At 37.7% G+C, this 14,954-nt stretch overlaps 1 protein-coding gene across 2 annotated transcripts in view; it reads right to left on the bottom strand.

The window, feature by feature from the left end:
• Positions 1-14,954, bottom strand: part of LOC120791725 (ADAMTS-like protein 3) — a 174,481-nt gene that overhangs the window by 23,318 nt on the left and 136,209 nt on the right. For both annotated transcript variants that reach the window (XM_040130335.1, XM_040130344.1), the window contains exon 8: positions 3,558-3,632. In XM_040130335.1, coding sequence (XP_039986269.1) covers positions 3,558-3,632 — 75 coding nt within the window. The remainder of the gene's footprint in view (positions 1-3,557; positions 3,633-14,954) is intronic.

Here is a 14,954-nt window from a genome sequence, read left to right as displayed (position 1 = left end):
GACGGAGCAGAACTGGATGTGGTTATCTGGCATCATCATCACCACTGAGAACTAAGGATGTTGTCCATGCAGTCTCCCTTCTCCACAACTAGATGAATGGCACCAAGGTCTTCCTTCCTTTGGCACCAATCATTCAGTTTTCAGAGTGTGGATACCTATCAAATTACAGTAAAAGACAAACACTTTAGTTAAGACATGGTGGATCACGATAAATACCATACAGATACCAGCACGTCAGGATAGGTGCATGCATGTCTGATTCAGTTGAGGACTATTGTGTATAAACTTACAATATCAAATGAACAAACTCCCACATGAGAAATGTTCTTCTACACATTATATACTGAACTTAAGAACACACATAACTTTTTTTGTGATAGGATCATTGTGTGAATGAACAGCATTTCTAAATAGAGTGTCTAACATGTGTGCATGAATAATCTTAAAACGGTCTTCTGCGCTAACAGAAGGTCCTCTTACTCAATATGAGACACACCAAAGTGGAAAAACGCTCTACATCAAACTTAAAAACCAATGTATATGATTTGTGTAAATAATGATGTATCCCATTCGCTTATTTAGCCTTCTTATTTCCTCTCGTTTCATCTCTCCCTCGAGTCCCTCAGCTTCCATCATCAGCTAACGCTAGCACTAGCTAGCTAGCTTGGCTACCAAGATGCATTAACTGAGTCATTAATTAGGATGCAAATTGTCTTCCCTTTTCTGGTCAAAACACCTAGGAAAAAACGCACTAACTTTTGAGGTGCATTACACACATTACACTTAACTCCAAATTGCATATAAAGTATATTAAAATTGGAAAACATTAAGAAAATAAACATTTACTTACCGAAAAAACTGGAAACCAGAATCCTTGGAAGGTCTGTCAGTACAACTAACCGAAGAACACGCAATAGTTATGCTGAACTGAGGTTAGCCGAAAACTTGTTACCAGCTAAAGAAAAGCATAACAATCTGTGGAAAATGCCTACTCTGCCGACAAATAAAGAGAAATAACAGTTATTACAAAACAACTGAATCAAAACAATGTACAATCCCTACTGGCCTCGTCCAAACGGGTTGTCTGTCAATCACTCCAGCATGGCTTCAGACCAGGTATGTCAATCAAACCAGGCATGCCCCCAAACATACCTTCAAACCCCGAGTCTATTTCTATATACAGTCTATGTTTAAGATGCTTGCCTAACAATGTCTGTGGCCTGAATTTGGTAGTGGAATTTTGTTGCATGTTGCCTCCATCTCTCTTTCTTCCTGTCACATCTACAATGTCGCTATAGGAAAAGCATATAATGCCCCCCAAAATATGAAAAGAAAAAAAAATACCATGCTGAAAATATCGTACTCCACTTATGTCACAGTGCAGAATTTAAATTCCACTCTTAAATTGTGGATACAAAAAAAATTTAAAGTGAGTGACTTACTAAACTTGAAATGATCTGACATCTTTGTGGCAGAAGAGTGACAACTGACTCTATGTTCCAGCTACTGGCACTCCTGTGGCATTTAGTGGTGTGACACTTAAATAAGTGGAGGATGTTTTCGGATTTTTTTCTTTAAATATATACACACATACACACATATATATATATATATATATATATATATATATATATATATACTGTCATTCAAAGAAGGACATTTAGATTATATCATTGTTTGAAAAAACAATCATTTCGTCTCCTCTTTTTTCGTCAGTGAGGAGAGGCTTTGGTAAAGTTTTTATTTTTTAAACCACAATTTAGTCTTGTAGTTGATATAGTCAAAGTTAGTGTTTAATGACGTTGGTACCATCTTAAATAAAGACAAAAGCTAGCTCTTTTAGACCATAGTTACCATTTTCTTTCATAGTTAATGTGCTAAAATATAAAGTCAATTCAAGAAACAAGTGTCACTGTTAAAACCACTGACAACAGATATGTTTGTTCAGACTTTCATGCTTGTTCCATAACTTCTTTTTTTCATGCTGTATTGTGAATAAAATGGCAGATTTTGTCAGGTGGCTTTAGCAGTAATATATTAGCTGTAATGTGCTAACATTAGCTAATAGCAACAGAAGTTAGATAACATTAGCAGGCTAACTTAAACAGTTTGGCGAGTGAACTAGGGAACATTGTGCAAAGAACAAGAATCATTTCATTATGAAAATAAGTAATTGATGCCAATAGTGAAAATATGATAATGAAAAAAAAAAAAAACCCGTTAAAGTAATTCCCAGGTCACTCCTCAATTCTGAAACATCTGACAAAGCACACATCCATGAAACAGATTGAAGCATACCAACATAATATTAATATTAACAGTTCGAATGAACATTATGGAATGTGTTGATTTAATTGCAGTTAAGCTTTTGAATTCAAGCTAAACATCACGTCTGCTACCACACAGTCCTGCAGTTGATCCATTTTATGTTCTCAGAACAAACAAACTGCACCAGAATTCACTTAGAGGTAACATTGAACATATCTTGACATTAATTTGACGCTTCTGTTCAAGGTGACTTATTTTTCCTATATACATACATCAATGCAGGTCTACTTCAGTCAAATCTCTCTGTTTTATAAATCTATTTATGCACATTGGGTTTGGTTAGGTTTACCACAAATCAGTTTCGGATCAGGTCCAAACTTTTGGCTGCTCTACTTTTGTCCATCATGGCTGCTCTACCAGCTGATCTACCGCCAGAGCTGTTGTGGACGGGATGTAGGTCCTGTAGGAACTTGACATGGGAGGCCCTGATCACTGGCATGCGTATGGAAAAATCAAACACCACACAGTGTTAAGGGTAAGAGTGAGCAGTCCTACATTAGCAGCAACAACTTGGATGTAAGCAAGGTACAGTGTATTTTCTCCTCTTGTAGTAAACTTGACATGTTGGTTGAATTTTGGCAAAACTTTAAATTTGCATGACTGAAGTCGCCAACATTAATGAAAAATCTCTCGGGGTGTACTGTATGTTAATCACTGATGCCGCTGTACATTGTCCATTGTCCTTTCTCTGCAAAACTAGAATTTTATTCCAGTATTTCTCAATCCAATTTATCCAATATTAAAACACCAATATTAAAACCATTTAGCAACTCTGAGATAATTACTATTTTCAAAGATATTTATCAATCTCTGTCTCTCTTGTGCTCACTTTTTTGTAAATTTAGTACAGGAAAACCATGTATCACAAATACACCTACATAAAAACAAACACCCTTATTCATTAGAGTGCACTGATCATTCAATCCAAAAACAAACAAAATTAAATAAATTAAATTTCCCTTCAGAAGCAACATAAATTAATTCCACATTCTTTGAAAATTTCTTTAATTAATAGTATTATCTCATATGAGGTTTTCATATACCTAAATATATATGAGTGTGTGGATACTGAGAATCAAAAAGTGCATGAGTCACAGAATCAGATACTAAGCTGACAGAAAAGCAGAATAACTGGTTTGTGCATGCAAAGGTAAGTAAACAAGGGGAATTAAACATACAACACAATAAGATTCTCTGTACTCAGTATGGACTGAACTATTGTCACTCACTTATCATATCAGGTCCTTTGGCATTGAGTCTGAGAAAGCGGCTTCCCGCTGGCACCTCCAGAATTGTCTTCAGAGCTGCAGGTAGACACGAGGTTGGAAAGGTTTCAGTTCAACATACAATACAGTACGAAAAAAGAGGAATTGCCAATTAAAGGAAAACTTGAACACCTACAGCATGGGAGACTTTTGAGCAATGTTTGACAGCGTTCAACACCCCCATCATCAAAACATCAAAAAAAGGAATTTACTGAATTTTGGAATACTGGTGCTCCAGCTCCCCAGCTGAGTTGAGTTGACATCATTTTATTACCATTACTACTGTTAAGAACTTGCCTTGGTGAACTCACAGTGTAACAGGATGGACAGGAAAACAATCAACACTAAATATTGATAAAACCATCACATTAAATGGATCTGTCAAAATACAAAAAGTATTTAAAAAAAGTATTATAAATAACAGACACAAAGACAAAGCAACAGTCCTCTACAGAGTTGCAGAAACTTGGACCCCTCTGAGCCACATTGCTGTTTTGTCACATTCATAAATAAAACTGCCTTGATTTGGAGAAGCTATGACAAGGAGCATAGAAGATATTCTGGTGGCAACATCTTCCACTAATTTGTCACCACCTCCGTATGTATACAGTATGTATGTAAAATTAAAGCTGCACTAATCACTACTTTAATATAGACAATGGATCAAATGCGAAGGGGTAACTCATAGAAATTAGCCCATAGAGAATTATCAGCAACACCTTGGACCCCTCAGCTCCATGAAGGATTTTAGAATCTTTCAGCTGATTGTTTTGTTTTTACTGCCCACAGCTTTACTTAGCTGTTGAACACTGGAGCCAGGTATTTTTGGTTGGAGTTGGTGGAGACCAAAACAGAACTAAAAGGATGTGAATATTGGATTGACATTTCTCCAGAAACATAACTCCAAATGAATGTTAATGTTGCTCATACATACATATACTGTTTGCTAACACATTCACTATTACAACTTTGAGATATTAACATGTCAGATATTTTGTGTACAGCTTTATGGTGTTTACTTCCTAAAATCTGTTATTTTGTCGCACATTAATCTATAACCCTGATGATCCTAGAAAACCCATCATGCACGTCAGCAAAATGCTGTTTCTCAATATAATTATATGTCCAATCAAAGTCCGAACTCACACTGTTACATTTGCATTTGGATTTGTTCCTATTCATGGCTTGCTTCTGCTTTTAACATAACTGACAATTTAACAGACATCAAGTGAGTAATGCAGTTCAGAGTCAGTTTATTTTAACCTCGAATCTTATCAGTGCAATGAATTGCGTAACATTAAGTGATGAGAAAAGGAAAATTGTAAAAGATGAGTCATTTGCGGGTAGAAAAAAATAAACTGAAGATATACAGGTAACAAAAGCGTACTGTTTTAATGCATCATACACACTGTAGGCCTTGTTTAAAAGACAGGAAAGAAATTAAACACCATGTTGCCCGTTATGACTGTGTTAATGTGAAAACACAGGTATCATAGTGCAAAAGATTACAGTGTGAGTTTTTTTTACAGCGTGTGTGCGCATGTACACATCTCTTTCTGTGAGGATTATACTCACAGCGGCTGATCGATGTTTATGTTCTAACAATGACAGTATAAGACAAAGACACCCCCGCAAGTGAGGATTGTTTTCATCATGGGGTCTACTAGAACATGCACTGTTAAAAAAAAAAAGGTAAAAGGTATTGAATGGCGGTAGAAGGAACTGGGAAAAGTTTCAGAAACTTACCTGAGTGATGTCATTTTGTTAATTTCATTTATCTTATAATTTGAAAAGAGAAACTGCCCCAAACTTGTGAGCAATTGTACTACAGAGGGACTTGAAAAAATAACATGTTCTATTATTACTACTACTTACATTATTACTATTATATTATTATCATTACTTATTCTGGCAGGTGAAGGGAGTAATTAGGCTGCATTTTAAACTCAGCACATTTATTAATTTGTAGTTAGGTTAGCTGCAAGACAGTATTGAAGCGCTGCTGAATTCCTCCATATTAATATCATTAGGTTATCACATTCATTATGTCTGTACTTGTCCCCTCAACACCCCTTTTTATACACTTGTTAGGCTATAACGGACATTGTTGCAGCAACATTAGCTTTGGTGACTATCACTTACACCATATACCACTTATGCACATTCATCACTGTACAGCCCAATGTAATGGAAAATGTAGTGGAAAATAAAAATTGGGTGTAAAATAAACTTTACCCACCCCAAGTAAATGTTACAGTGTTAGATTTTTAAAAGGGGAAAGGAGAGGAGTAAAAATTATATATGGTGATAATAATAACATATGATAAAACTATTAAATTAAAGGACCTCTTTAGGGTACCTGGCGTATATGCAGGCATATATGTATATTGTTAATTCAATGCATCTATGCCGTTCCCAGGTAAAAACACGACGAAAGCAACCAGTAACTTCCAGTCAGGCTTGTGCATGCAACAGATAGTTACAAGTCTATGGACACTACGGTGGGAGTAATATCAAGCTATATAAAACAAATAGCCCACCTCTTCTGTGCATGTTTCTAAACAACTTAAACTCTGCAGTGGCTGGAGCTGACAAACAAAGACAAAACACTATATTGCTAGGCAACGCAGTAGTTGCTGATGCTCTCTTCTGTACAGTTAGCTACAACAATCATTTGTTACACTCACCTGTCTGAAATTCACTCTGTGAGTCTTGTGTACAACAAAGTCCTCCACAATCCGTTCTAAATCCAACTTCTCTGCTATTTCATTCTCAATGCAAAATAAACCCAGTCCACTCAGCCTCTCTGGTCTCAATGCTCTCCTCCAAGTTTTCAGACATTGAGCGGAGTGAGCCTGCAGTCACAACAGGGATTTTCAAAAACAGCAGAAAGATGGTGCACACCTCACTGACAGTAGAGGTGAACATAGAAGCCATAGCTAAAGGATCCACTGTCAGTATTTAAGAATTTAGCCAGACCCATCATGCACCTGTTGGTCACACAACCTGGCAGGTGTGTTTGGGAACGTTGGCCATGGTCAAATCAGCATTACTGTTACCGTTCTGTTCTATTTCTACAAAGTTTCTAGTAGTTGACAGTTTGCTGTGAAAATGAATTTTGTGCCATGATTAAAGTTATGTGCATGGTTAGTACCTTCCCTCCAGCTATGGTGATGCATTTTGTATGATGATGACAAGCCTGTTGCTGTTGGGCATCCAACCAACCAGGGGCCTCCAGAAACCAGGGGCTCAAGCCCAGGTAAGCCTGTGCATTAAAGCACCAGTGGCCTTCAGTGGTAGAGAATGTTTCAGGCCAACTCTTGTTGTTTCTAGTGATTTTTCTCTCCTTGTACATCCCAACTTCTAACCTGCTTTTCTTGTGGTCAGGAGCTAACCTGCCAGTTTGCCAGCCTGCTTCAATGCCTGCTTACCTGCTGTTCCCAGTCCTCAAGCCAGTAACCGCCACTCACGCCTCCCCATCCTTCTCCACTCCCTTCCTTGCTCCAGCTCCCGCCAGACCCTCCATTCCCAGCCATCCACCTCATGACCACCAATTCAAAATCCAATAAACCTTTTCTCCCTAATCAATCCAATCCTCCTCTAAGTCCCGCATTTGAGTCCCTTCTGTGTACATAACAGTCCGTCAAGTTGTCTCTCTACTATTGCTGCCTACTAAAAGCATAAATTCCCCAAATTAAAACAAAGGTATTTTGACATCCTATGAGTTGTGTGGAATTTGATTTATCACTGTGCGATTATATCATAATATAATCACTGCCATCTGTCAACACTAACTGAGTTTCCTGAAGAAAGAAAAAGCTCCACATTTCAGTGATGTTCTGATCTTCCAAATGGGCCGAGGCAAGTAGTTTGATCTCATCTTGATGCTCATTATGCTGCTGATGATTTTGTGTAATAGGTTGGGTTTGAGTATTATTACCATGAAATACAAGAACATCATGAGGGAATGGTGTTAGTAGCCTAAGGTGCTCCTTGCCCTGTCAAATGGCTTCCATCAACTGGTCCATCTGGTTTTGCAATTGAAATGTCATTATTTCAATTTACACAATTTTCCTTTGGAGCATCCCAATTCCTCCCCGCATTTGGTCAAGGTTGACACTTCATATCTTGATAAGTTTAGAATACACACCCTGATACATAATTGAAAAGGCAATTTGTGGCATATGGATTGAGGGACATGTAAGGTTATAGACCAAGACTGATAATGTATAACCTAAATTTGTGTACATTTAACATTATTAGTTACTGTAAAGCTGCACTAATACATAGTTTTTTTTTTATATTATAAACTGATTAATTAATTATGAATGGTGTTGCTCACAGCGAGAAACCTACAGAGAATCAAATTTAGGTTGTCTTTCCCAAGTCAAGTCAAGTGAAGTCAGCTCAAGTCATTTTTATTTATATACCACCAAATCATAACAGAAGGGCACTTTTCCTATAGAGCAGGTCTAGAATGTACTCTTTATAATGTTATTTACAGAGACCTAACATTCCCTCGAAGCAAGCACTTGGCAACAGTGGCAAGGAAAAACTCCCTTATAACAGATAACACAAAGTGGATGAACCAAGCTAGATGTACCAACTGGATAATCATGACAACAAACCATCTGAATAGTGATGTGGAAATGTTTTGGATTAGACTCCATGGATAGGAAATTGGTGGGCCGAAGTAATGTTGTTTGCTGACTGAAATAAAACTGCCTTGCAGTAATATAATAAGAACACATTTTAAGTCACCTGATTCTTGTCCCTCAGGGTAGGCAGAAGAGGCACGGATTGAAAGAAGCAATGTAAATGCTACAACATAGTTTAAGCTAGATTTATGGTCAACACAAGAGGTTAATGGGAATTCCACCACCGTTCATATACAACTAAACTGCAACAGCAAATACATTTTGTTGTAGAAATGCAGCTGTGACCAGATTACATATTCTATTCACGTAAAGGAGGATATTTTAGCTATTTGGCAAGGCACAAATACATAGATACTGAATCACTGAATATCAGTAAAATGTTCACAGACAATGTATTTGTTTTCCTCCAAAATATCCAATCTTGGAGCACAATATCCATTCATAGTGTTTACAGCATTATTAAACTTTTTTGTGGTTATGTTTGGATACTCACCACACTTGGTTAAGGTTAGGGAAAGATCATGGTATGGTTTAGTGCAGAAAAAGTTCACAGTGACATCAGACACAACGTGTTTATTTACATTTAATTACTCTGTTGCTGTTAATAAATGTAGTACTTTATTGATTCAAAAAATACCTCTGAACATAATCCAACGATTACACTAGAAAACATATTTAGTGTTGCAGTTTAGTTGTACAGAAACGTAATTTCCATGAGACACATCTTTTTTTTTGCAGCCTTAATTTGAAAAAAGTGGTAAATTGCAGCTTTCATTTCCGATTACCTCACCTTATTATATTTTGTCCTTCAACTGCATGAGAGAGAGAAAGAGAGACAGAGAGCACAGCTCGTGTATGATTTGCATTGAAGTCCCTTACATAAAAGAACACTTCTCCCTAGCTTGTGGTAAGGGCTCTCACTGATTTGAAAGCACTGACTAATGGAGACAACCATACTGCAGTCGATGCCATTGCTACATCTGTCTACTTTACAACTGCAAAGCAGCACTGATCAACTCTGCATGCCTTAATAATATCCATGTGTGCTGTTAAACATCAGTGAGCTTTGTAACTAGTCAATCATGAGACTCTCTTAAGGTCATTCTCACAGCGTACAAAAACAGGACAGAGATAAACTATTGAAAGTATTTAATGCTGTGGAATAATTTTTGTTTTCCAGCCTGCAAAAATACTTCCTGACTTTTCACATTAGAATTCTTTTTCACTCTCTGTGGTTAAGTGAGGAGGTGTGGTAAGGAGGCAGGACCTTTAGAGACAAATGGAGTGTTGATTCCATTTCCACATTTTATAAAAGTTACTTTTCCTTCTGGCAGCAAATGAACGCTGAACTCAAACAAAGAAGCTGCTCTGGCTGCCAGCCATGGGACTTTGCCCCTTAACATAATTATGCTTGGAAACTAGATCTGGAATGTTTTAAATTTATGGGAGAAATGCATTTTTTCTGTACCCCAAACTGGAGAGTAAATGTAAAGCCAAGTATTAAAAAAAAAAAAAGACCTTCAAAATAAATTAGTGAAATGAAACAGAGATAAACAATTATGAGCACATTTTACATGAGTCTGCCAGACCCATTAAGTGAGGCTTGAGGGAATATTGTAGCCAATTAATTTCCAAATGCAATGACTGATGAACAGTAGAGTCATTAATAATGGCTCAGGCGGAACAACGGTGATATTCTGTGTGTCTGTTATGGTAAATAAACTCACTAACCAAGGTAAGCCTAAATGGTCGTAATTGGTTTTCTGTATCAGCTGTCTTCTTTAGGGACATTAAAGCTCAGGGCAAAGTAGAGAGGTAGAGACTGAAATTTTAACACTCAGAGGGTAATTTTTACCCCCTGCCAAAAAAGCGTCAGCAATCGCAAAGATGTCATTTCTTGAAGGAGTTAAGTTGTTCATTTTCATCTATTTTTTTATATAATAAGTAAGACTTGACAAAATAACTCTTTAAAATTTAGATTATGGGGGTTAATTTTACAATGGCTTTAGGCTATTCCATTACAGACTAAAACAGTCAAATACATATTAAAATTAATAAATAGGCCTAAACTGTACACTACAACAAACAAACAACAAAATAATTAACAGTTTTCAAGTAGTTTATTTATTGGAGAAGAAGAAAAAATACATTTTGGATAATAACGTGTTCACCTGTTCACCCATGGATCATATAAATGTTTGCAGCAGTGCTGAATTATCTGTATAAAAGTAACTGCTGATAGTAGGTTTGGGAAATATGACAATCTATACATTGAGAAAAAATAAACCTGCACTGAACATGGTTTTCAATTTCTCTTTTCACTTGTTATTGCAACAACAGAAAGCCTAAGTCAAAGCTGCCACAACAACTACACAGTCAAGAAGACGGCAGTCATGCGTAAAAACTGCCAAAAATTGCATGAAAACTGCGAAACTGCCTTGCCCACCCTTACAATGAGAAAAATACAGTACACACACGCGCACACACACACTACACACAAACGGCACACAGGCTGTAGACTTTTACGGTTTACTGTCTACACACTGCACATAGGCACTTCATTCACATTAGGCCTATTTGGTGTTTGTGTTGACCTAGTGATGTGCTCACTACATAACTGCTTGCAGAGTTCCAGGCTGAACACTTGCCGGATCATATTTGTATCCATGCAGCTTTGGTATGGGACCCACAAATTAATTGCAGCCATGTCCAGTATATTGTAGAAGACCGCGACTGGCCATCTTCTGGTCGCGGCTCGGGCAGAGTATTTGTGTATCTCCACCAATTTGTGCATGGTGCTGAAGATGCAGACATTCTTCATCACTTTTCTCTGATAGATAGTGAACGTTGTCCCTCTGCATCCATTTTGTGTTGTGCAGTTCAGCTTTCTGGTGCACAGAAGGAGTTAGTGACTGTTTATTTTTGTTGGTGGTGCCCACCAGGCTGGTGTTTTTGACCAGGAGCTTATGGAAAAGGGGGAGTGATGTAAAAAAAGTTGTTGGTCGTTACATTTCTCCCCTTCCCCACAAAAGGCTCCAATTCTTTCAGGACCACAGTCTCACCTAGGCTCTGCATTGAAGGGTGACTCGGATCCTTTCCCAGACAGGGATATCCACTGAGCATGTACTTTGTCTCCAAACAAAAGCCTGACAAAACGTGTCAAGGTAAGTGTCACAACTTCACTGACACTGACACGTAGCTTTTTGATTTTAAGAAAAGAAGCTCTTTATAGCAACATAATGTAATGGTTTCTTGATTTTTAATCACACGTTGCTCTAGGGATGGCAATGTTGATCAGTAGAGCAACCACATTGGTCCAGACCGAAATAGCTCAACAACTATTTGATGAATTGCCATTAAATTTTGAACAAACATTCATGGTCCCCACAGGGTGAAAGCTAATAACCTTGATGATCTCCGGGTTTATCCTCAACTGCCACCATGAGGTTGACTTTTTTTTTTCTTAGTGAAACTACTTTTGGATGTATTCCTGTGAAGCTTGGTACAGATATCCATGGTACCCAGAGAATGAAGCATAATGGCTTTGTTGATCCCTTGATCAGTTGGATTGGTACAAAACAGACATATTCATGGTCCCCACATGGTGAATCCTACTAATGTTGTTGAGCTCCTGACTTTTCCTGAAGCGCCACCATGAGGTTGAAATGTTTGGTTTTGAGGTATTGGATGGATCGTCACAGAATGAACTGTAATAACTTTGCTGATTTGTTGACTTTCCATCCAGTGCCATCATCAGGTTAACTAATCAGCAAATATTAACATGCTAACATGCTAAACTAAAATGACAAATGTAGTAAACACAGTGATTGGCAGATCCACCGCTTATTAAGAGTTGAGAGAATGATGACTTGCTCGTCCTCTGTGTAGAGTTGAAAAATGCATGTAGAAAACTGCCCATTTGGCTGGAAGCAACCTAATTTAGAGTAAGTGATGAAAAAAGGATAGCTGTAAGCAGGGGGTATTTCAGCCAGCACCCAATACAACAATAAAGACATGTGTTGCAGGAAGCTGTAGCTCTATTTTTGGTGAGTTTTTCCAAATTTAGTATGACTTGGCAGTGATTACCTATAACACAGTGAACTCGACTGGCTCATACTGTAATACATAAGACACACCCGTTTGAGGTTGGCACCAAAACAAAACACAAATGATAACCTGTGGCTATGACAATATAGCACTTGAACAGCCCCACCTCCAGCCCAGCATCCATCTGTAGGCTCTCAGTCCATGTTCCCTTAAGGTAAGTTACTATTGTGTGCTGAAGTGCCTGGTGTTTCCTTGCATGGAGTGAAGGGGTCAAAGCCTAAACACCAAATATCAACTCTGTACATATTTCACTTTAAGAGCAGGACTTTGTCACTGGAGAGCAAGGTTCACATCCCGCATCCTATGGTTAAATTTTAACACAAGTCAACACATTCTGTCTTGTGAACTTGAACCAAGAGTCTTTACAGTTTTTGAGATATTAGGGATTTTACGCACTTCTCATTAAAAATAAATAACTCATTAATTATAAGAGATATCAACAAGCTTCTTAAAAGCTAATATGTCCTTACCATGCTTGACAGTGGAACCATGTTTCTAGCTGTCACTATTTGGGAGTAGTAGTGAGTTGTATTAAGCAATTTTTATTCAGTAAAATGTTTATGACACAAATAGGCATGGCATATATCATTCTCTTCAGCATTATCCACTGACATAGAATTTTTCTTCTACGCCTTATGGTTGCCAACATATAAGCCTAAACATTTTGCTATCTTTGTTAGCTCATTTCTCACCACGTGATGGTGCCATCGCTACCATTTTGGAGTACGTAAAGCATTGAAGTATGGAGAAGCTGGTCACCAGTTTCAGTCTTCTAGCCTTCATAGTTTACCAGATATTCAATGTTTCATCATGATGAATTGTATGTTTCCCCATAGAAAAAAAATCAATAAAAAATTCACATAACATCCACCATTACAGATGTCTGCACCAAAAGTCATAGAATCCATCTCCTAAATATACTTAACATTTTAACTTTGGAACCACTTTTCTAGCTGCAAGTGTGTAGGACTAGTAGTGTGTCAAAAAACAGATGGAGAAAAATAAGGCCTCTGTAACATTAGCATGTAGCAGCTCCAGGGGTCCTGTCTCCTGTGGTAGTGCAGTCCAAAAACTGAGTTAAACTGGGGAGAGTCTTGTCCAGCTGAAGTCCCTGGAGATCATGAAGAAAGCACGGGTGCAGTGTCTGGAGCCTTGCAGTAACAGAGTGGATGAGATCACATGCGGTTACTGGATTAGCAACCACGTTGGATGTGACCACACTCCTTGGGAATGTAGTATAGACATAGCCCCATGGCTATCAGTTAAATATCTGGGCTGCAGATATGTTCTTTTACAATAATGTGACCAGGGTGAATGAAAGAAGAAATTCCACCGAGAAAAACACAGACCAGAACTCTCTCAACTAGAATGTTTAGAGAGGATGCAGCTTAAATAAGTTACTAGAAAAAATTTAAACAAGTATGACCAAATAAGAAAGCTAAAGAGTTGATAAAATAAGAAAACGAGCAGTATTAACTGCCACAGACTGCATGCACGGTTGCTGCATACAAACATCTTCTCAGTGGCTGATCCCTTTCTTCACCAACGTACAAAAGTCAGCATAAAAGTGTGTGTGTGTGTGGGGGGGGGGGCACACAATGCTACAGATGATACCTGCTGTAAGTTTAAGCCATCACCCCATTAGCCTCTGTACTCTTGCAGAACTGCAGCCAGTATAACAGCCAAACGACCCAGCTAACTGATTAATATCGATGCTACACAGGCAACCCTTTACTGGCCATTAGGGGACCATGTGCCATGGTACTGCGAAATGTGCTATTAGGCTTGGGATGCCTAACATGATAGTAAAGAACTTTGGTTGGGCAAGGTATTGAACCTCAATATGTTTGTAGTATAGGCCAAAAAAAGTCTTTAGCAGTAAGTATCAAAAAAACTGTTAACTGAAAGCTTGTACTGATTATCTTCAGACAACTAGTCTTGTTTGTTAATTTTTTAATCAGATATTTATTAATTTAAATGATAATTCTTTCCAATTTTCCCAAACTGCATTTTATTTAAGCGAAGTTCTCCTTGTTCATTTGCTGGTGTTTAGTTTAAATTATGTGAAATCAGAAAAACAAATAAAACGTTTGAAAAACTAATCTTTATTCAAGGTCTACTAGCTTTTCCAAGGGCTTTTAACCATACTTCACAGCCTTCATCAGCAAATGGAGGCTTTATGAAGGAATTTGAATTTCTATTTAAATGTTTTTTTTAATATTGCCTTATGTTTCTTTTACATTTTCTCTGGATGCCTTATGTAAAGCACTTTGAATTGCCTTAATTGAAATGTGGTATACAAATAAGACTAGGTCAAAACCTAGTAAGATGCTGGACCGCCCTTCATCTGTTTGCTTCTCCTCTACTCTCTGAGCTCACATATAGAGTAATTTAATATAGCCAAATTCCCAATAAAGTTGTTTTCATTTCCATTTTTTTCTGTTACTGACAAGTATGAAATAGTGACTGAAACACAGCCCAGTAAGACTACATGTTAGCCAGCAGTCACTTCCAAGCCATTTCCAAGCTGCTGCTCTGCAGTGCTAACATCCTGATTTTATAACTGCAACATTGTCTGACAAAATCACCGTACACA

Source organism: Xiphias gladius, chromosome 1 (assembly GCF_016859285.1).
Source record: "Xiphias gladius isolate SHS-SW01 ecotype Sanya breed wild chromosome 1, ASM1685928v1, whole genome shotgun sequence".
NCBI lineage: Eukaryota > Metazoa > Chordata > Actinopteri > Istiophoriformes > Xiphiidae > Xiphias > Xiphias gladius.
This window is presented reverse-complemented; position numbering and strand designations above follow the sequence as displayed.